The sequence below is a fragment of the Doryrhamphus excisus genome, linkage group LG23 (genome assembly GCF_037039965.1).
Source record: "Doryrhamphus excisus strain RoL-2023G ecotype Guam linkage group LG23, RoL_Dexc_Guam_v1.1, whole genome shotgun sequence".
In the NCBI taxonomy this organism is placed as follows: Eukaryota; Metazoa; Chordata; class Actinopteri; order Syngnathiformes; family Syngnathidae; genus Doryrhamphus; species Doryrhamphus excisus.
Genome location: NC_136379.1, coordinates 7,083,380 through 7,104,055, shown reverse-complemented (window position 1 = coordinate 7,104,055; position 20,676 = coordinate 7,083,380). Strand labels below are relative to the sequence as shown.

The 20,676-nt window shown below is 46.4% G+C and overlaps 5 protein-coding genes across 6 annotated transcripts; 3 read left to right on the top strand and 2 right to left on the bottom strand.

Annotated features, from left to right (window-relative positions):
* The first annotated feature begins 267 nt into the window (after positions 1 to 267).
* tbc1d9b (TBC1 domain family member 9b) lies at positions 268 to 9,500 on the top strand. Its single transcript, XM_058057641.2, has 23 exons — positions 268 to 530; positions 688 to 798; positions 1,242 to 1,360; positions 1,436 to 1,667; positions 1,748 to 2,006; positions 2,075 to 2,282; positions 2,357 to 2,554; positions 2,635 to 2,751; positions 2,830 to 2,980; positions 3,058 to 3,272; positions 3,685 to 3,802; positions 3,938 to 4,140; positions 4,216 to 4,298; positions 4,374 to 4,503; positions 6,292 to 6,390; positions 6,456 to 6,524; positions 6,616 to 6,856; positions 6,924 to 6,989; positions 7,410 to 7,478; positions 7,553 to 7,606; positions 8,299 to 8,352; positions 8,425 to 8,510; positions 8,573 to 9,500. Exons 1-23 carry the CDS (start codon positions 413 to 415, stop codon positions 9,155 to 9,157), a joined length of 3,585 nt encoding a protein of 1,194 aa, XP_057913624.2. The 5' UTR covers positions 268 to 412; the 3' UTR covers positions 9,158 to 9,500.
* A 147-nt stretch (positions 9,501 to 9,647) lies between these two features.
* Positions 9,648 to 11,180, top strand: mrnip (MRN complex interacting protein). Its single transcript, XM_058057743.2, has 6 exons — positions 9,648 to 9,770; positions 9,987 to 10,046; positions 10,333 to 10,433; positions 10,499 to 10,648; positions 10,726 to 10,774; positions 10,854 to 11,180. Exons 1-6 carry the CDS (start codon positions 9,711 to 9,713, stop codon positions 11,100 to 11,102), a joined length of 669 nt encoding a protein of 222 aa, XP_057913726.2. The 5' UTR covers positions 9,648 to 9,710; the 3' UTR covers positions 11,103 to 11,180.
* Positions 11,181 to 11,733: 553 nt separating this feature from the next.
* On the top strand, positions 11,734 to 20,141 carry tmem216 (transmembrane protein 216). Of its 2 annotated transcripts, none has more exons than XM_058057691.2 (6): positions 11,734 to 11,835; positions 12,010 to 12,062; positions 18,877 to 19,063; positions 19,442 to 19,534; positions 19,709 to 19,910; positions 19,986 to 20,141. In XM_058057691.2, the coding sequence occupies exons 1-6, from the start codon at positions 11,748 to 11,750 to the stop codon at positions 19,999 to 20,001; spliced, it is 639 nt and encodes a 212-aa protein (XP_057913674.2). In that variant the 5' UTR covers positions 11,734 to 11,747; the 3' UTR covers positions 20,002 to 20,141. The 2 variants fall into 2 exon arrangements, with proteins under 2 accessions (XP_057913674.2, XP_057913689.1); XM_058057706.2 differs by lacking the exons at positions 11,734 to 11,835; positions 12,010 to 12,062 and adding an exon at positions 18,427 to 18,486 and having other exon boundaries at positions 18,877 to 18,890; positions 18,970 to 19,063.
* Positions 12,470 to 15,482, bottom strand: b4galt7 (xylosylprotein beta 1,4-galactosyltransferase, polypeptide 7 (galactosyltransferase I)). The gene is made up of 5 exons (XM_058057677.2): positions 14,937 to 15,482; positions 13,999 to 14,337; positions 13,689 to 13,914; positions 13,368 to 13,451; positions 12,470 to 13,304 (listed from the first exon to the last, which is right to left on the bottom strand). The coding sequence occupies exons 1-5, from the start codon at positions 14,999 to 15,001 to the stop codon at positions 13,044 to 13,046; spliced, it is 975 nt and encodes a 324-aa protein (XP_057913660.2). The 5' UTR covers positions 15,002 to 15,482; the 3' UTR covers positions 12,470 to 13,043.
* On the bottom strand, positions 16,126 to 18,217 carry tmed9 (transmembrane p24 trafficking protein 9). Its single transcript, XM_058057731.2, has 5 exons — positions 18,049 to 18,217; positions 17,662 to 17,762; positions 17,459 to 17,584; positions 17,225 to 17,371; positions 16,126 to 17,053 (listed from the first exon to the last, which is right to left on the bottom strand). The coding sequence occupies exons 1-5, from the start codon at positions 18,194 to 18,196 to the stop codon at positions 16,904 to 16,906; spliced, it is 672 nt and encodes a 223-aa protein (XP_057913714.1). The 5' UTR covers positions 18,197 to 18,217; the 3' UTR covers positions 16,126 to 16,903.
* Positions 20,142 to 20,676: the final 535 nt, after the last annotated feature.

The window sequence follows — 20,676 nt, the reverse complement described above, 5'->3', positions numbered from 1 at the left end:
GTTAGGTTTCCATGACAACACTGCAGCCTTCCTGGTAGTTCGTCATATAAGAGGCCCCTCCCACTGTTTCTTCAAATTGAATTAAAAAAGTGAAATATTATGTACTAACACTAGTTCAAATGTATTAATATTGTTACATTTATTTATTGACTGATCAAATTAGAATATTTTACAACAAATGCTGAACGCTGAACAAATGTAATTAATTTGCCAATCAGACCAAACGCACAGTGATGACGTAAGTACGTCCTCGCAGCGTACCCTAGTACGTCATACCCGGAAGTGATGCACAGTCAGCAGACTGAAGGGAGAAAAAAAATAAACAACAAAATCGGGCCGCCGTCCGTCACAAGCAGAACCTTAATAAAACCCGCTTCGTTAGCCGGTCCAGGGCGACTTGGAGCGGGTTGAAATGTGGATCCATCCGGAGGAGGTTCTGCTGGCCGGGGCCCTTTGGGTGTCCGAGCGGGCCAACCCATTCTTTATTCTGCAGAGGAGGCGAGGACACGGCCGTGGAGGAGGGCTGTCCGGTGAGTCTTCTCCACGTCCACCAAAATCCTTGTCGTGTCCAGTCAAAAACGCTGCAGCAAGTTATTCGTTTCTTGTCGACTTTTAATGTTTAAATAAAGCTTCCATCAAATTGGTTGAGCAGCCGTGAACTGAAGTGGTGAGTGTGTTTACGTGCAGGTCTCCTGGTGGGGACTCTGGATGTGGTTCTGGACTCCAGCGCCAGGGTGGCTCCTTACAGGATTCTGCTGCAGACTGCAGACTCTCAGGTCTACTGGAACATCGCCTGTGGTGAGTCTCGGACTTTTTGCAAAATAAAATGCAGCAAAAACAATAAGATGTTGCAAATGCCGAAAACACACACAGGACCCTGAAAGCAACTGCATGAGAGAAATGCTGCAAATTTGTTATTCTAACACTAGCTAATATAACTTATTATTGTGTGATTGATTTTGTGCTAGGGGCGGCACGGCGGTCTAGTGGTTAGCGTGCAGACCTCACAGCTAGGAGACCAGGGTTCAATTCCACCCTCGGCCATCTCTGTGTGGAGTTTGCATGTTCTCCGCGTGCATGCGTGGGTTTTCTCCGGTTACGTGAGGAAAAGCGGTAGAAAATGAATTAATGATTTTGTGCTATTTTGGTTATGATATCTGTCTTATGCATGTACATACTTACTGTATGTTTGCCCCTGTCACACCTTCTGAGCATAATTGACCCTCAACTGCGCCTGGCAGGTTCATCAAGGAGAGAGATCACGGAGCACTGGGACTGGCTGGAGTCCAACTTGCTGCAGACCATCTCCATCTTCGATAACGATCAAGACATCACCACTTTTGTCAAAGGGAAGATTTGCGTATGTCACTTCCTCTTTGTCGTTACCGGTCGGCTTCTCTCTCTTCCTGTCACTGAGTGACGTCACTTCCTGCAGGGCATTATTGCGGAGGAGAACCGACTGAAGCAGAATGAGGAGCCAGAGGAGGATTGTGGGAAGTTTCAAGAAGCTGAGCTCAAAATGAGGAAGTTGTTTGGTATGCCCGAAGAGGAGAAGCTGGTGAACTATTATTCGTGTAGCTACTGGAAGGGTCGAGTCCCACGGCAGGGTTGGCTCTACCTGTCCGTCAACCACCTGTGCTTCTACTCCTTCCTGCTGGGCAAAGAAGGTACGACCACTCAATCACAGGGTTCTTCTTTTAGGAAGTCCTGCACCACGGTTCTATCCGCCATCTTCTCTGTCTCTCAGTGACGCTGGTGGTTCAGTGGACCGAGGTGACCCAACTGGACAAGAACGCCACCTTGTTGTTCCCGGAGAGCGTTCGCGTCAGCACCCGTGACACGGAGCATTTCTTCTCCATGTTCCTCAACATCAATGACACCTTCAAATTGATGGAGCAGCTTGCAAATATCGCTATGCGACAGCTGCTCGACAACGAGGCGTTCGCCGCCGATCGATCTCTGCCGAAACCGTGCAAGACTCTCAAAAACGTCTCCGTGCTCAAGAGGTCTGGATCACTGTAGAAGGTCTCTTAGATAATCTTGACCTTTTAGCTTTATCTTCTCCTGTTTTCAGAGATTTGGATGCAAGGGCAAAGAACGAGCGCTACCGGAGCACCTTCAGGCTGACGCAGGACGAACGTCTGGACGGACACACTGACTGCACGCTGTGGACGCCCTTCGCCAAAATGCATGTAGTGGGCCAGCTGTTCATCTCCAATAATTACATCTGCTTCAACAGCCGAGAAGAAGACCTCTGCCAGTTGATCATCCCCCTCAGAGAGGTCCCGCAAAAACAACACCAGACTGTTGGAATCAGAACCATGTTGCATTCTTCCCATCATCCTTTGCCTCGCAGGTGTCCATTGTGGAGAAGGCGGACAGCAGCAGCGTTCTGCCATGTCCCGTCTCCATCAGCACCAAGAACAAGATGAACTTCCTGTTCGCCAACCTCAAAGACAGAGACTTCCTCGTCCAGCGTATTTCCGACTTCCTACAGAGGACCCCGGACAGCTCATGGGGGGACACGAGTCCAATGTCAGCCTTGGGTCACTTGGTGCGTATTTCATTGTGACGTACAGCTTGTGTAGGTCAGCATCTCCTGAGATCCTAAATGTTCTCGCTTTGTTTCATCAGGCAGAGTCCCAGTCTGTCCACAGGGGGCGCCACTACCATCCAGATGTCCCCACAGCCAGACAGGGTCTGCTGCAGCTCTACCAGAAAGACGCTCCAGAAGACCTGGGACCCAAGGCTGTGAGTCTTTACGTTTCTTCCTATGAATTGCTCCTCAAGGGTTTTCTCTGAATGTTTCTTGTTTCTCGTTTCTTGCAGATGAAGGAGAAGATGAAAGAGGAGGCGTGGAACATTCACTTCTCTGAGTTTGGCCGTGGCGTCTGCATGTATAGAACCTCCAGAACCAGAGATCTGGTCCTCAGTGGGATTCCGGAGCGCCTGAGAGGAGAACTGTGGTTGCTCTTCTCAGGTACTTCCTCTTCCTCCTTCTCCGTTGTTTATGTCTGTGCTGTTCTGTCACATCATCGCTTCGGATTGTCTCTGCAGGAGCACAGAACCAGATGGCGACGCACGTCGGTTACTATGGCGACCTGGTGGAGCAGTCGATGGGGCTTTGTTCCTTAGCCACGGAGGAGATTGAGCGTGACCTTCACCGCTCCATGCCGGAGCACAGAGCATTCCAGAACGAGACGGGCATCGCTGCATTGCGACGCGTACTCACCGCCTACGCCCACAGGAACCCAGGAATTGGGTACTGCCAGGTCAGAAACTTTAATTCTCACCGGGAGTTGTTTTAAGATTTAGAAGTGTGGTTAGCGCACAGACCTCACAGCTAGGAGGACCAGGGTTCAATTCCACCCTCGGTCATCTCTGTGTGGAGTTTGCATGTTCTCCCTGTGCATGCGTGGGTTTTCTCCAGGTACTCCGGTTTCCTCCCACATTCCAAAAACATGCTAGGTTAATTAGCGACTCCAAATTGTCCATAGTTATGAATGTGAGTGTGAATGGTTGTTTGTCTATATGTGCCCTGTGATTGGCTGGCGACCAGTCCAGGGTGTACCCCGCCTCTCGCCCGAAGACAGCTGGGATAGGCTCCAGCACCCCCTGCGACCCTCGTGAGGATAAGCGGTAGAAAATGAATGAATGAAGTGTGACCGACTCTGCCCCCTGCAGGCCATGAACATCGTCACATCTGTGTTGCTGCTCTACTGTACAGAGGAGGAAGCCTTCTGGCTGCTGGTGGCGCTCTGTGAACGCATGCTGCCCGACTACTACAACACCAGGGTCGTAGGTCAGTCCCACACAGCATCTTTGTACCCCAGGAAGTCTTTACCGCCATCCGTTTTGTTCCTGTTGCTCATAACAAAGGTTTTCCATGGCGTCATCGTGGCGCGCTGTTGCTAACAGACACGGTTTCTGTTTGCAGGAGCTTTGGTGGATCAGGGCGTGTTTGAAGACCTGACCCGGGCCTTCCTCCCTATGTTGCATGACCACATGCAGGATCTGGGGGTCATCTCCACCATTAGCCTGTCCTGGTTCCTCACCCTCTTCCTGTCTGTGATGCCCTTCGATAGCGCCGTGCTGCTCGTGGACTGCTTCTTCTACGAGGGCATCAAGGTCATCTTTCAGGTACGTGCCTCTACCTTTACTTCCTGGTTAGAACTCGTTTTGTGTTAGTCGACACACACGTGCACCTTCCTGCAGGTGGCGCTGGCAGTGCTGCATGACAACATGGACGCCTTGTTGTCCTGCAATGACGAGGGTGAAGCCATGACCATTTTGGGCAGGTACATGTTCTTGTTGTAGCTCCGCCCACTTCTTAGAATGGCTGTAAGTCCATATGTGCCTATATGTGTGTGTAGGTACCTGGATAATGTGGTGAATAAGCAGATCGGACCTTCACCTGTCCCTCATCTGCACGCACTGCTCACTAGTGGAGATGAACCGCCCCCTGAGATCGACGTCTTCGACCTCATCAAGTCGTCGTACGAGGTCAGAGGTTGATTGATAGAAGGATAGATATTTAGACTCTAAATCCTGAAACTCTACAGTAAACTCAGGAGACGTATTGTCTCAGTCTAACTCCTGGAGGCGAAAAGTGTCTAACTCCTGAAGCTTCCAGTCTAACACTTGGAGGCATACAGCCCCGGTCTCCCTGGAGTTGATAGACCGAGGCAATACGCTTTCAGGAGTTAGACCAGACCAGGACAATACGATTCCGGGGTTAGACTGAGACTATCAACTCCAGGGAGACCAGGGCTATTAGAATTTTAGCTTAGACTATAGCACTCCAGGACTTAGACCGAGGCAATGCGCTTTCAGGAGTTAGACCAGGACAATACGATTCCGGGGTTAGACTGAGACTATCAACTCCAGGGAGACCAGGGCTATAAGAAATTTATCTTAGAGTATAGCACTCCAGGACTTAGACCGAGGCAATGCGCTTTCAGGAGTTAGACCAGGACAATACGATTCCAAGGTTAGACTGAGACTATCGACTCCAGGGAGACCAGGGCTATAAGACGTTTATCTTAGAGTATAGCACTCCAGGACTTAGACCGAGGCAATGCGCTTTCAGGAGTTAGACCAGGACAATACGATTCCGGGGTTAGACTGAGACTATCAACTCCAGGGAGACCAGGGCTATAAGAAGTTTATCTTAGAGTATAGCACTCTAGGACTTAGACCGAGGCAATGCGCTTTCAGGAGTTAGACCAGGACAATACGATTCCAAGGTTAGACTGAGACTATCGACTCCAGGGAGACCAGGGCTATAAGAAGTTTAGCTTAAACTGTAGCACTCCAGGACTTAGACCTAGGCAATGCGCTTTCAGGAGTTAGACCAGGACAATACGATTCCAAGGTTAGACTGAGACTATCGACTCCAGGGAGACCAGGGCTATAAGACGTTTATCTTAGAGTATAGCACTCCAGGACTTAGACCGAGGCAATGCGCTTTCAGGAGTTAGACCAGGACAATACGATTCCGGGGTTAGACTGAGACTATCAACTCCAGGGAGACCAGGGCTATAAGAAGTTTAGCTTAGAGTATAGCACTCCAGGACTTAGACCGAGGCAATGCGCTTTCAGGAGTTAGACCAGGACAATACGATTCCAGGGTTAGACTGAGACTAAGTCCTGGAGTGCTATACTTTAAGTTAACTCTGAACTGTATAGTTTCGGTCTAATTCCTGCAACTGTCTCATCTCTGTCTAACTCTTGCAGTCATCTAGTCTCAATCTATCTCCTGTGTAGTCTCACTCCTGAGGTCAGAACTTCTTAAACTGTACACTGTAGTCTTGGTCTACTTCCTGAAGCCGTGTAGTCCCAGTCTAACTCTTGTAGACGCTAAATCCTGAAACTCTACAGTAACCTCAGGAGACGTATTGTCTCAGTCTAACTCCTGGAGGCGAAAAGTGTCTAACTCCTGAAGCTCCCAGTCTAACACTTGGAGGCGTACAGCCCCGGTCTCCCTGGAGTTGATCTCAGTCTAACTCCTGAAAGCGCACTGCTTCGGTCTAAGTCCTGGAGTGCGATACTCTCAGTCTAAACTCTGAACTGTCTAATTCCTGCAACTGTATAGTCTCTGTCTAACTCTTGCAATCATCTAGTCTCAATCTATCTCCTGTGTAGTCTCACTCCTGAGGTCAGAACTTCTTAAACTGTACACTGTAGTCTTGGTCTACTTCCTGAAGCCGTGTAGTCCCAGTCTAACTCTTGCAGGCATATTGTTTGGTTTGCTTCACTCTAACTGGAGCTTTCCATTGATTGTGTCAGCAGAAGTTCGGCAGCCTTCGTTCTGACGTCATTGAGCAGATGAGGTTCAAACAGAGGTTAAAGGTCATCCAGTCGCTGGAGGACACAGCCAAGCGAAGCGTGGTGGGTGACGGTCACCGGCTAACGTGCTAATGCAGGCCCGAGCGCTGAATGTTGTTTGTTGGCAGGTGAGAGCCATGATGACTGAGTCAGCCTTCAGCATTGAGGAGCTGGAGGAGCTGTACTGTCTCTTTAAGGTGGGGACGTCACACACAAATCACATGATTGACAGCTACCTGGTGCCAACACGATGCCCCCCCCCAACCCCCACCGTCCTGGTCGTTTCAGTCCAAACACATGACCAGCTGTTACTGGGGCTCCAGCAGCTCAGCGGCCGAGCGCCACGACCCGAGTCTGCCTTACCTGGAACAGTACCGCATCGACCCGCTCCAGTTCAGCCAGCTGTTCAGCGCTCTCGCCCCCTGGGTCTGTGGAGGCCACACCCCTGTGCTCTCCGCCCGCCTCTTCCGGATCCTGGATCAGAACCAAGACGGGCTGGTCAATTTCAAGGAGTTTATCACAGCGCTCAGTGAGTTTGGCCAAGACGACACAAACAAACAAACAAGTGGACTTGTTGTGTTGTTGTGTGTCTGCAGGCGGCATGTATCATGGAGACATGACGGAGAAGCTCAAACTGCTCTACAAGCTCCACCTTCCACCTGGTAACTCCCTATGGACGTGTGTGTGTGTGCTCATTTAGATGCCATTGTCTTCATTTGGGGCGGCACGGTGGTCAAGTGGTTAGCGCACAGACCTCACAGCTAGGAGACCGATGTTCAATTCCACCCGGGTACTCCGGTTTCCTCCCACATTCCAAAAACATGCTAATGTTAATTGGCGACTCCAAATTGTCCATAGGTATGAATGTGAGTGTGAATGGTTGTTTGTCTATATGTGCCCTGTGATTGGCTGGCCACCAGTCCAGGGTGTACCCCGCCTCTCTCCCGAAAGACAGCTGGGATGGGCTCCAGCACCCCCCGCGACCCTCGTGAGGATAAGTGGTAGAAAATGAATGAATGTCGTCATTCGTCATTGATGTCATAGACATTGAACATTGATTCTGATTGTTGTTTGTGTGGCAGCGTTGTGTCCTGAGGAGGCGGAGTCTGCTCTAGAGGCGTCCCAATTCTTCACAGATGACACACCCCCAGGTACACACACACGTTAGTCACATACACACATCACGTGTGTTTCTGTTAACAATCTTCATCATCTTTTTCTCCAGAAGCTTCCTTCCTGCCAAGTGTGGACATTATGGGCCAGCAGGAAGTCACAACAGGTTTGTGTTATTGCTTTTTTTTTTCTTTCTTCCTGTCGACCTCCAAATATCTTGCCCTTTTGGCTCCGCCCCCTGCAAGTCAATGTAATTGTAGTCTGGCCGATCACGTCAGGTTGGCAGAAACTCCATTGCTGTGTCTCTGTTGGTGCACTTGCATACTTACACATGTTCTTTTTGAGTGTGTGAGTACCAGTGCACTCGCTCGAGTGTTGAATAAACACTGGAGAAGAAGTCGGTAAATGATATGTCATTTCCTGTAAGTGCGCAGCAACAGTAACTGTCAAAATTTTGTGTACGCAATGCACATAAGTATACTGACAAAAGTATCCCATGTGAGACACAACCTGTGTCGTGATGTTGCACTTAATGATGTGATGTCCACATACAACCCTTGGTAGTCGCCATCTTGGCTATGTAGCAGGGAGAGCAGGGGGAGGGGCTAACCTGAAATAAGGTACCCGTTAAATAAAATGGTTACAATTCACCGATAAGAAGGAGAGAAGGTGTCATTTGTGGTAAGTACTGGATTTGGGACAATGCTAAACTGTCAAAGTCGTCCATTCAGGGACTAAGTACACTAGTTGATGTACTTAGGTCCATTAGTTGGTGTGGACAATCATAGCTGTGTGACTTTGCTAACAAAGTTCTGGTCTTGAAAGTGATGGCTGTGTCTGTGGACGCCCATGATGCAGGTGAGGAGGTCAAGAAGGATCCAGAAGGAGGCAGGTCTAGTGAGGAGAAGAAAGGTAAATGTCAAAAACTTGGAGATGTTGAGTGTTTGACGGCGCAAGTTACCTTTGACGTGTGTCTGCTGGCAGAGGACTACAGGTACTACCTGAGGATGTGGGCTAAGGAGAAGGAACCCAAGAACGAGACCATCAAAGACCTGCCCAGGATGAACCAGGTGAGGAGAACTTGATCCGCCCTGATGAGGTGACGCATCAACGTGTGTGTGTGTGTGTGTAGGAGCAATTCATCGAGCTGTGCAAGAGCCTGTACAACATGTTCAGCGAGGAGCCTCAGGAGCAGCAGCTGTACCACGCCATCGCCACCGTGGCCAGCCTGCTGCTGCGCATCGGCGAGGTCGGCAAGAAGTTCAACAACAACGGAGGCAAGAAGACAGACGGCGGCCAGGCCCCGCCCACAACGCCTTGTGACGCGTCAGGCGAGTCGCACACGTGCCAGGCGCTTGCCGATGTCCACCTGGAGTCGCCTGCTCCGCCCACGTGGGAGGAGGAGCCTCGAGACGACACATCGGTGTCATCGTACTCGATGGTGAGCTCCGGCTCGCTGCCGTGTGACGACATCGCAGATGACATGGTGCTGGTCTGTGGCGAGCGGCAGAGGCGTGGCAGCGTGCTGGATGCCGATTGGTCCATCAGCTTCGAGCAGGTGCTGGCGTCCATGCTGACCGAGCCGCCGTTGGTCGACTACTTTGAAAGAAAAAGGGACATTCAGGCCAAGATGGCCGCCTGCAAGGCGCAGCGAGTGGTGGAGCGTCAGACAAGCTCCGCCTCCTCTGACCACGAACTCAGCCAGCACTCTGTCTGAGCGACCTTTGTCCCATTTGTGTCCTCACGTTTCACGTCCTGTGCTGATGTCACCGGCAGCTGCGTCTCCACGGTGACGTCCGTAACCACACTTCCTGTTTTCTTCAGGAGAAATGTCTTTTAATGTGAAAGAGCCAATACTAACATGTCTTTATTGATCTTGTATTGATCGCTGAGTCCGGAATTAATTTCATGATTGTTGGGGATGATGATGATGATGATAAGTTCATGTTCTAACACGTCAATCTTCAAGTGACACTAATATGTTTATGTATATGAACACGCTTTTATTGTTTTGGACTTTTTAATCCTTTGTCTTGTAATGATGTCTAATAAATGACTTAAACCCGCTCGAAGGTCAGATGTCATTAATCTTGATAAAGTGATTGGATTTACTGTGACGACTCTTTTAATATTGCCCTCAGGACTAAATATTCATGAAACATAACGGAAACGTATCATCTCAAAGGTATCATCAATTCGATACACCCACCCGGATATGACGTCACGTATTTCCAAACTATTCCCGGGCAACCGAAGCAGAGGTTACCGTCATGTCTCAAGAGTTTCACGTCGTCAAATGTTTCAGCTGTCTAAGCTTCCAAGTACAACAGGTAAGAAACAACCGAACGCTAATGGCTAACAGATAGTACTTAGTTGTTTGTAGTAGTTAATATATTCGTGCTAAATGTACATGAAAGGAAATTACAGACGAGGCCCAAGAAGGCTTGCAGTGCTAATGCTAATAACATCGCTAACAGTAAAGCAAAGTGCTTCCGGTTAAAGTCCATCTGTGTGTCTGACATAAGTTCTTTGTTTTGGAATGGCAGGTGAAGAAGGTCAAAAAGTGGACGTGTAAACTCTGCGGAGAGAAGCAATCTTTGCTGAAGGTCAGCAGCTGAACTGAACTAATTGTCTTCATTATTTATTTTATAATTCACCAGTAATTATTATTTAACGCTGTGTTATCTGAGCAAAGGTGGTGCAGTTTTTGTTTTTGCCACATGGCGGCGACATAGCTTCCGTCTTCACTTAAGATAAACACCGATGATCACTTTATTACAACAATTTATTGTTTTTGGACATGCCACCGTGGTTTCATTGCTAGTCTGACAATGTACTTTTGTCACGAATGTCACCTGTGTGTTTGTGTGTTTTTGTTTGGTGCTCACAAAGGAGTTTGGTCGGGGAAGTGGTGCTGATTGCAGACGTCATGTTCAAAAAATGAACGCCATGAGAGGAGCCATGTTGGAGGAAAGTGACACCCAATCGCTATGGTAACCACTCGACAAATAACCATGTCTCCACCGCCTTCCACCTTCAATGATCTTATGATTGGCAGGAATCAAGAGGACGAGGCCGGAAATGAAGAGCGCAACGACGACCAAGTAAGAACACAGGTGGGCTTCACCCAGGTGAGCCGCTGGAGCAAGTACCTGGACCCACCCAAGGAAGACGATGATGTTTTGACAGACATTCAGCGTTTTGACAGGTGGGATTTGTTATATTTGTTGTGACGGCGCTTGCTCCATTTTGCTACCTTCTGAGCTTTCGCCTTTGGTTTGGCAGGAAACGAAGGAGAGAAGATGAGGGCGATGACAGCCGGACGCTGGAACAGGTGACAGCATTACACCATGTGTGCTAAATTCGACTAACGATGTCTTTATGCTAAGCTAGTTTGTGTTTGTCACGGCCAGACATCATTCAGCCAACGTGACAACACCCCCCACCAACCAGACCAAACCCCTCCCAGTTTGAAAACCACTGCCGCCAACCAAGCTTGTGACTTCCAGGAAGTGGGGGTCCAGTTGGTCAGTGGGAGGAGTCTACATGACGGTAGGGTTGCCATGAGTGAGGCCCCAGCCCTCACATGGCCCCGCCCTCTACTTCCTGGTTCCTCTATGTTTGAGAGTGAAGAAGATTTTGATGTCACCTTTGACCTGTGATGAAACAGACTTAGGTTGGTGTGCTTGATGCTGATTGGTCCACTGCTGTAACCGTACTTCCTCCTGTTGGGTGTTCATGTTCTATCACATCTATCTTTAGTTAGTGTTGTAACATTGAGATTAAAATCTATCTTTGCAATGTAATGAATTTTTCTAACTTCCTGGCAATCTATCCCTAAATGTTCCCAATTGGATTTAGATCAGGGGAACACGCAGGATAATCCAGTCCATAATGCCTCTGGAAGAAGTCCTATGTCAGGCGGGCATTGTGAACTGCAGTCATGAAGGATGCCCCCCTGCAATCGCTACATATAGCCATCTTCCATTCACATTCATTCAAATATTCTTCCACCTTTCAGTATTTGGGGCAATTTTATGACATTAATGGAGACTAATTTTTGTTCTCAAAAAGCTTTCATTGATATTGGGCATTTTGACTTCTTGTCATAATGGCTATTATCACCAGGTAACAAATTATGGACATGCCGAGGTATGCTCCTTTTCTCCCTATTTACAGCTGCGATAGTTTGATCATTTGGTCACGTGGTGCGTCGGGACCAATTGTGCGGAGAAAGATCACACGTGAGTGAGCTGCAGGTCAGTTCAAACTTCTTTTCACCGTCTGTAGTAAAATTCTGCTTTTTAATGGTTCGTATTCAACTCGCAGGAGCCTCCTACTGCGAACCGAATGGGGAAAGAGAAAGGATATATGTATCCATAAGCCATGGAAATGGTAAGTAAGGAATTGTTTGTAAATTAATGGACGAGGTTCGCCATCTGTCCACCTCTATTCATTTAAATGTAGCAATTGAACACACTCATATCATACATATATTGTGTGCTACAGGAAGCAATCTTGTCAGCTTCACTGAAATCTAAGTACTGAATTTATTTATCTAAATTTCAGCTGGGAGGATTACATTCTGCCACGCCCAAGACACGAAGCACCCAGCAGCCCAGGTAAGAGCTAGCTTAACTACTAACTACGGTGGGTAGCGCCTTTTACTCTCGCGTTTAGAAAGTATATTATAATGGTAACAGGCTATCGACAATCAGCTAGGGTGTTGCAAATGTCACATTGCCAATGAAGGCTATACATAACCTATTATGGCGTGTTCCGGTATTAAACGACTTGAACTTAATTGACAACTATAGCACCCTCTTGTGGTCAAACTGTATAACATGAAATAATTCCACTCAAGCGTGACATTCAACAGTGATGGAGTCGAAGGGCAACTAGTATATACATTTATTCTAATTGTATAGTTTTTTTTTATATTATTGCTGACAAATGGTGTTCATAGGCAGCTGTCTGAGGTTGATATTGTCCAACCATGTCATTTCACATCCATCTATATACGGTCCAGTGAAACATTTGAATGCACTTTACTTCCTCAAGTCAACATTCGTCGTAGCAAACACTGAGATGTCAATAGGAAAATGCTATGCTGCCACTTCCTGTCAACACTTCAAACATCACTACATACAGTATTAGCGTTTGTAAAAAATATGTTTTAAAAGTTTAAATAAGAGTTACCAGCAGGACTGCGATGCAAAAAACAAAGCAACATGCTGGCAAGTCCAGTCTGCTTCAGTCACAGCACCAGCTGCTGCTGAAACTAACGGCTTCCTTCTTTCAACCTTTCACGATAAAAGCATCTGGCATCTCTGTCAGCAGCAGTATCATAAACTAAAGGAAATGTTCCAGAAGAGTCTGGGTTTTTACTGGCGTTAGGATCCGACTGCCTATTAGGGTACAACAGTGTTATTTTACTGTGTGTTTTTATTTTGAAGGCCTGACCTCCGGATGTAATATCGTAATGTTGCTGAGCGAACCGGTGAGGATTTAAGTTAAAATACAGGAGCTATTGCAACATGAGGGCATCAGGCGAGAAGGGCAAAATGTGGTAGTTTCCTGGTGAAAACCGGCTTGATTGTGGTCTAGGCGAGGAGGCACCAAGGCGTCTCCTCCTGGTCGCACTCCAGTTTGGTGTTGATGACCGTGCACGGAGCGCCCCCGATGGTCAGCTGCTGCCGTGATTCCACTTGGTAGCGCAGGTTACTGAGCCCACCCTCGGGGTCCACCTTGAACTGCTCCTGCTTCTGGCTCGCTACACGCTTCTGGTCCCTTTTGCGCCAGGCGGGGTCGTGCACATGCATGAAGGTCTTGTATCCCGTCGTGATCCCGCTGGGCCGGAACAACTACAAGAGTCCAAAAGGAACACATAAGGAACTTGCGTACCTTTCACGTGAATGCACACCCACCTGTAATTGTGCTTTCCTTAGTCGTCTGTAGAACTCATCGTCCTCGCGGCCCCACCCCCAGAAGCGGTTGGACATGCCATTACACTGCACATACATAAACACACACTGACGTGATATTTCCAGTTATAAATTCCATAAATACATATTTTGCATAGTTCAGACTTAAGTACTATATGCCAAAATGCAGTGCACTGCTAAGACTGTAGAAGAAAGGGAATATGCATACTATATGCCTGTACTATAGAGCCTGACTAATTTAGCAATTTATTCATTAGTTAGCATCAGTGAATATGTAACCACGCCAATGCGGGTGTAACATACCATGTGGTAGTGTGCCTTGGTGAGCAGCAGGATTCCGCCCACATAGGTCTTGTAATGATAGATGGGGTGGAGCTCGGGCGACGCCACGTGGAAAGGTCCGTCGGCGGGGAAAGAATAGTCGAGCGCCTCATTGAGAGGCAGGAGGTCCACGTCGTGCATGGCCAGGTAGTCTGTGTCATTTCCGCTCTCCAAGTAACCCACGTTGATGAGAGATGCTCGGTTGAACCTAGGTTCGGGGGGGAGAGGGGAGGAGACAGGGCTGTCAGACAGGCATCCTCCCTTAGGAGGGTGTCAGTGGGGTCACACACACCTGTAGTGGTCCACCTGGTTGACAATGAGGATCTTGTGGCGGATCTTCTTTTTGTTGAGGAAGGTGTGCATGAACGGGACAAAGATCAGCAGCTCCTCAAAGCGCTCCCTGAAGGGGACCACAACAGTCAGCGTGTGAGGGCCCCACGACGTCTCATCCCTGCCGGTAGCCGCCGCCTGACTCTCAGGCTTGCACGGCTGCTGAGGGAGGCTTGCACCCTGGTGCGAGGGGGTGGCCATGTCTCCGGAACAACTGAGCTGCAGCCAAAGCAATGAAACGAGCAGCAGCAGGAGACAAAGTCCAAAGAGCTTCCATACCGAACATCTCCTTGGTAGAAACCTACAAACGACACACATGACCTGTGATGCACGTGCACATTGTCATCGTTAAACAACAGCGCCAATCAATCTTGTTAGACAACAGCGCCAATCAATCTTGTTAGACAACACGTCAAGCCAGTTCATTTTACAGATACTTGCAGCTTGGTCTTGGAATAAAACCGTTCTCCAGAGCAACAAAAAGTCAGTTTTCAAAACCACTAAAATTATTTAATACCGTTCCTGTGTTTTTTTTTTTTTATACAATCAGAATAAGACCGCTTATGTATGGTACTTGCATAGTACATTCCAACAGTGTTATTTTTACTTTGAAGGCCAACCAGTGAGCAGATAATGATCATGATAGTGACAATTTTGTTTTTGCAACACACAACATGCAAACATTAAAAGTCTTGCTTAATTCACACATTCAGAATTATGTTTGCTAGAAATATAAATACATGTTGAAGTTTGGGGACACACACAACCTTTCACTCACTCAGCTTTCTCTTCGTGATGAACAACTTTTGATGAGATATTTCTTGAAATGCCAACAAATGTACTTTTTAGTTTAAACAATGTTAAATAATTATAAAAGAAACGTGGACATAAGAATCCTACCTTCGCTCCTCCTTAAAGTAGAGTACAGGCTTCCTTCTCGACGAGAACATCGTTTGAAAATACATTCATCCACCAATGAATGTGCATTGCTTTCTTTCACATTTGAACAATCGTATCGTCAAGGTGCTCCAAGGTCGTACTTTAGTCACATTTGATTTAGCCATGAACCTGGCTATGCAACAGATTAAAAATCTGGTTTTCCGCTCATCTCGAGGCCAGTGTGTACACGTAGCATATTAGCATACCTGTGCCGCCTTATGCTAGCACGCGAGCTCCATCTTCCCTTGTGCTAACAAGCTAACGCGAGCTTAAGTGACAGTGCCACACGTCGACCGCTTTTGAAAATGTAAACCCGAAAGAACGAAGGCGTTGAAAAAAATAAAAACCCTCCGTTTCCCCCCCCGACTTAAGTCATGTTAACACGTCCTGCGATAGCATGTCCGAAACGTCTAAGCTCGAGTAGCAACAAAGCAGTGTAACAGGTTCCTACCACTTTCAAACCGGTGTAACAGGTATGTCCAATGCAAATGTTTGTATCGATCCTTCAATTCGGACGAACAGACAAACTAAAGGCTCTGTAATACAAAATGATTAGGGTACGAACCATATGTTTATAGTATTCTAAATTTAGCAACTTTTCATTTCGAATTTATGCCATACTGAGTTTGGTGTTTTGATACAATCAGTTATTGCCTATTTATAAAAAACATGTTTGAAACATTTCACTGTGTAGGGAATCTACAGACAAAGTTTACCCTTTTACAGGATAGGTAAAAGCTCTACCTGTAGTAGTAGAAAATTACTTTACAAACATAATGCCATTTGATAGTAAAAACAAGGGCAATTTTAATTGTAGATGAATGATAAATTAGCAATTATAAAAATTGAGGCCGAACAACATTTTTTTCAGTGTAGTCAAATTGGCCTGCAGGCCAACTTGAATGTTTTCATGTGCTGTAGACCACAAGTGGCCCCTGGGGAAACCTCTTCCGCATAACATAACATTCTTAACCTGTTCAAGTTGTTTTTTGTTATCTCGACTGCTTGACATATTACAGCTTTTTTGTTTGAAAGCCGAAAGATCAATCATTATCATTTCATTACGTTACCACTCTGGTGTATTATATTCCATTGACTAAGAGCCATGCTGTTTTCAAATGTTCCCGAAATGACAGCCAAGACAATTGAATGAAATGTTTTTACTTTTATTTGAACATTTTTCCGTTGTTTTACTGTTATTTTATTCTCAAATTGTCACTCAGTGAAAGCTAAACATAGTTAAAAACATGTTTTCTCAAATGGAAGTATAAAGAACACAGTGAACTCAAGCAAACGGGACAAACGGTTTGGAAAAAATATATTCAAGCCCCGTCATTCAATTTGTGGTTTTTCTAAATCTAAACCAACACAAACAGCGAAAGTAACAGAAAGGCGACCCTGCACGCTGATGACATTAAAGAACACCTCCTGTCCCAAACTCTGCATAGATTGTTAAAGAGTCATTTCAGTGTGTTTAAACAATTTAAAATGAGTCCACGAGACAACGCGCACTCTCATGATTATCACAGGCTAAAACAATGTTGCTGTGTTTTGTTTTTTTAACCTCCTGAGACGACCTGAGTGTTACAAAGACAAGTTGTCCAAAGTCATCAAATCAGACGACTGCGTGCACGTCAACTTGTCCAGCTAGTCGTCACAGTGGTCAAACATCAAGTGTATAAAATAATGAAACACGTAGTGACGACGTCTTGGCTCCCACGCTTCAGTGGATGAAATGTTTGAGGCCAAATGACAGCGTCAATAAATATTGTCAGCCTGACCGCTTGATAGCGACGTCGGTCAACAAGGTTTGAGTAACTTCTCTGCATGTCAAGTGCAGGCTGCCACAGCGCTCTACTGCATCACTTCGTTGGACATACACACACTCACACTCACACACAAGCACACGCACACAGACAGTAGAAGATTTACACCAGCTTCTTGGCCTCAAAGAAGCCCTTGAGGTGTCTCATCTGCCAGATGCCGATGGCCACCAGGATGAGGGTCTGGACGATAGACCACCAGAGGACACGCTGGTTTGTGCTGTCACTGGTTTGACGGAAGCGCTCCTCGCGGTACTGGGGGAGAAGCAACAGCAACGTCAACAGTAGTGCCAGTCATGACTAAAACATCATTGGTATACTGGGTTAAAAAGATGCTGCATGCTGATTGGTGGACAGAGAAACAACCAAGCGCTTGATGCTGTGTGGTCTTAAGCCTGGAACACCGCGAGACGATGAATCACTGACCCTCTGGTAGTTCTGCTCCTTCTGGATCTGATCCACCTGCTCCACCAGCTGTCTCACTCTCAGCTGCAGCTCCGTCAGTTTGTCTTTGGCGGCAATCTCAGCGTAGTTGTTGGCATGCTCCCCAACCTGGATGTCCAGGTGAACCCTCTGCAGCACAGCACCAGGGAACACTCGTCAGGATGTCACATTGTTTTTTTTTTAGTAGTGTGAAGTAAAAGAGTCAGGGTTTCTCACCAGCATGCCTCCAGCAAAAAGGGAGAACTTGGAGGAGTTGGAGTGAAGGCATATCTGATGTTCTCCAGGGGTGTGAGAAGTGAAGGTGAACCTTCCTTCAGAGCCGTACTGCCGAGACAGAATGACCTGCAGCAAGCATAGATGTCAGTTATTCAACTAATAGACACTCATCTGACATAAACTTCAAAGTCATTATAAATAACCTTCTCATCAGGGTCTTTGACCTCCACAAACATGCCCAGACCCTGTGTGGCCGGCAGATATTCTTCTTTCTGTTTGTCGTACAGCTGAGTCCGATAGTTTCCTGTAAAAGAAAACAAAATTCTATTATTTCCTCGTATGCCTGCCATGAACATTGGAATTAAGTACTACCATGTGGATCATCTCAAACGTATTTGACATTACAATAAACAACCACAATTAGCTGATTAGAAATACCGTGTTAACTTTAGAGTAATCGTTAAAGCAGCCAAATGCAAATAACACACATTAACACTTCCTGTAACTTTGATATAAACGATTACTCCATTCAGTGTTTGATTAACTTGCAGCGCGCTAGCCGTTAGCATTAGCAGGCAGCTTGCTCTCACCGATGATCATCGTCTCATCTGGGATTTCTTCTATGAAACATTTCTTTTCCGTCTCTCCGATGTGAAAGTACAAGGCGGAGACGAGGCCGTAGAAAACGTTCAAAAGTAAAAACGACAACAGAGCAGACCACATCCTGACAGACGCCATCTTACTGCCATGGGAGCGCGCGACTGCGGCTGCGCGGAGGCAGCAGCGCCACGTAAACCATGGACCTACGCCAGCCAATCAGCACACAGCAAACGAAGGCCTCCATCGAAAGAAAAAAATAGAAATGCGGATTTTTACTTGAAACTGATAAATGATAATACAATATAGAGAAAGCTCTGGTAAAAAATTCTAACAAATAGTGTTTCAATTAGAAAATAGGGACTTAATGGACACCCGAGGGCGCGTCACTTCCGCCAAGCTGTTGCCACGGTAACCAGAAATGGCGCCGGGTAAGTAGCACGGTCTTTGCAGCCATCAAATAAATGTATTGTGGTGAATGGGTTAATGGTTGCTTTTTGGATTATAGTATTTATTTGAAATATAACCCATGTTCACGTTTTATCACCAAGTGCTGCTGTTCTAGCTTTGACATATTTTAACATTGACGTCTTCGCGGAAGAAGTAGTTTGAGCATACGGTCAACTAGCAATGATAAAAGTTACGATGCGGAAGCTAACATTCCTCGTATTATCCTAAATAAATCTAAACTAAAGCCACTTTATTATGTAAACCACATGACAAATTAGATTATGAGATGAAATATATCAGAAGTTTGCATCGTTGTGCTGCACGTGATGAAGCTTGAACTCTGACGTCACTGGTGTCGTTTCTGTCTGCAGGAAGCCAGGCGATCGTATCCTTTGTGTGAAACTGATGCCAGTGATGCACTTGGATGTCTGTGGGGATGTGTGACCTTGACCTTGTGCCCTCAGCTGTCGTCCACTCCTCTGCAGGTCCTGTTGTACCTCAACAGCTGGTACTTTGGAGCTTTCTACGTGGCAGAAGTTCTCATGTTCATATATAAAGGTGCTCTCATCCTCATGTCTTTACTCTTGGGGTGTCAAATGATCAAAATTTTAATCAAATTAATCAGTTTTCTACTTAATTAATCATGATTAATGTGCGAAATATGACAATCAAGACTAGAGATGTGTTTTTTGAGTTGGAGATACATATAGGTCAGAATAAAGTAAGAAAAGAGCGTCAGACTTTGTGTGACTGTGTGGGGGTACGACACTATGCTTCAGTCTGCCGTCATAACAGAGGGGTATGGCCTGACATGATGCACATGCGTTAAGTACCCACAAAATGTGAACATAATTCATGAAATTAATTAGTTGGGTTTAGTCCAGCACATGTGTTTCTTCAGTTCCAACCCATTTCTTTCTCGCTTTCCGTCTGCAGGTATTTTACTGCCGTACCCGACTAATAATCTGGCTTTGGATGTGGCGTTGCTAGTTCTCTTTCTCGGACTGGAGATACTCAGGATCTTTTATGGTGGGTGGTATGGCAAAATGAATAAGTGTTACAGTTGTGTACATTTATACACGTGACAAAAAATATGCAATATAAGCAATATACACAACTGCACTGAAGTATAGAAAACAGCTGAATCCTACACTGGACTGTAAAGAGTTATTAATGGGAATGACGTGTGTGTGTGTGATCCAGCCTGGAAGGGCAATTTGTGCGAGCACTCCCTCACCACGGCCGTGTCGCTCTTTCTGCTGCTGCCGTGCGTCACTCTAGCTGCTTACTTCCTGCTGCTGCAGACCTTCGTCCTGCGCCTGGAGTTCCTCCTCTGCATCGTGCTCCTCTGCTTCTACTCTCTTCAGTTCTTGCTGGGTGTCCTCGCCTTGTCAGCATTCTCCAGGTCGGTTTATGACACCCACTGCCACAATCTGATTGTCCACAGGAAAAGTTGTCATTGTTTGTTTCCTTTCTGCAGGACCAAAGTTTACTGATGAGCACAAAGCAGTGACATCATGTGTGATTATGCTCATGTTTTTGGGATTGTCTGTGTAAATACATCTTTGTCTATGGAACTTTTTCTACTTTTATACAAAATGACCAATGCTGGGTAAATAAACAGTATCGGGACTGACGTTTGGCTTGTTCCTTCTGACCAAGCATCCTCCTCGAGCCGTCAGCGCAGACGTACACGTGTTTGTGGTAAACAACCTGACAATTAACTTATTTTGTCAGGTGAACAGCGTGATGGTCGAGTACCTACATTTTCTGATATCCGTCACCTTTCCTTAGGGCCCTTTACAGTGCATGCTGATGAAGCATCACTTACTGGATATTTCCTCTGTGTGTTTGTGCATCTGAGATGCACAACAGCAACAGGTTTTCCCACCAATATGGAATGTACTTTTTCATTAAGAAATCAGCAAATACATAGGGCTGCAACAAAAATCCTGAATTGTCAGGAATCTACTATAATTTCAGCCTTCCAACTGGGCAGCTAGCAGAAAACGGCGTTGACGACAGAACAATCTGAATAATGACTTGTTAGGAGAGGTGAAAATGTTGAATATTTCCATGCAGAACATCACTATTACATAAAGTCCACAAACTTTAGACTGAGACCTGCATGCAATCTCACTTTATAATAACGTACACACAAATATAGTGGT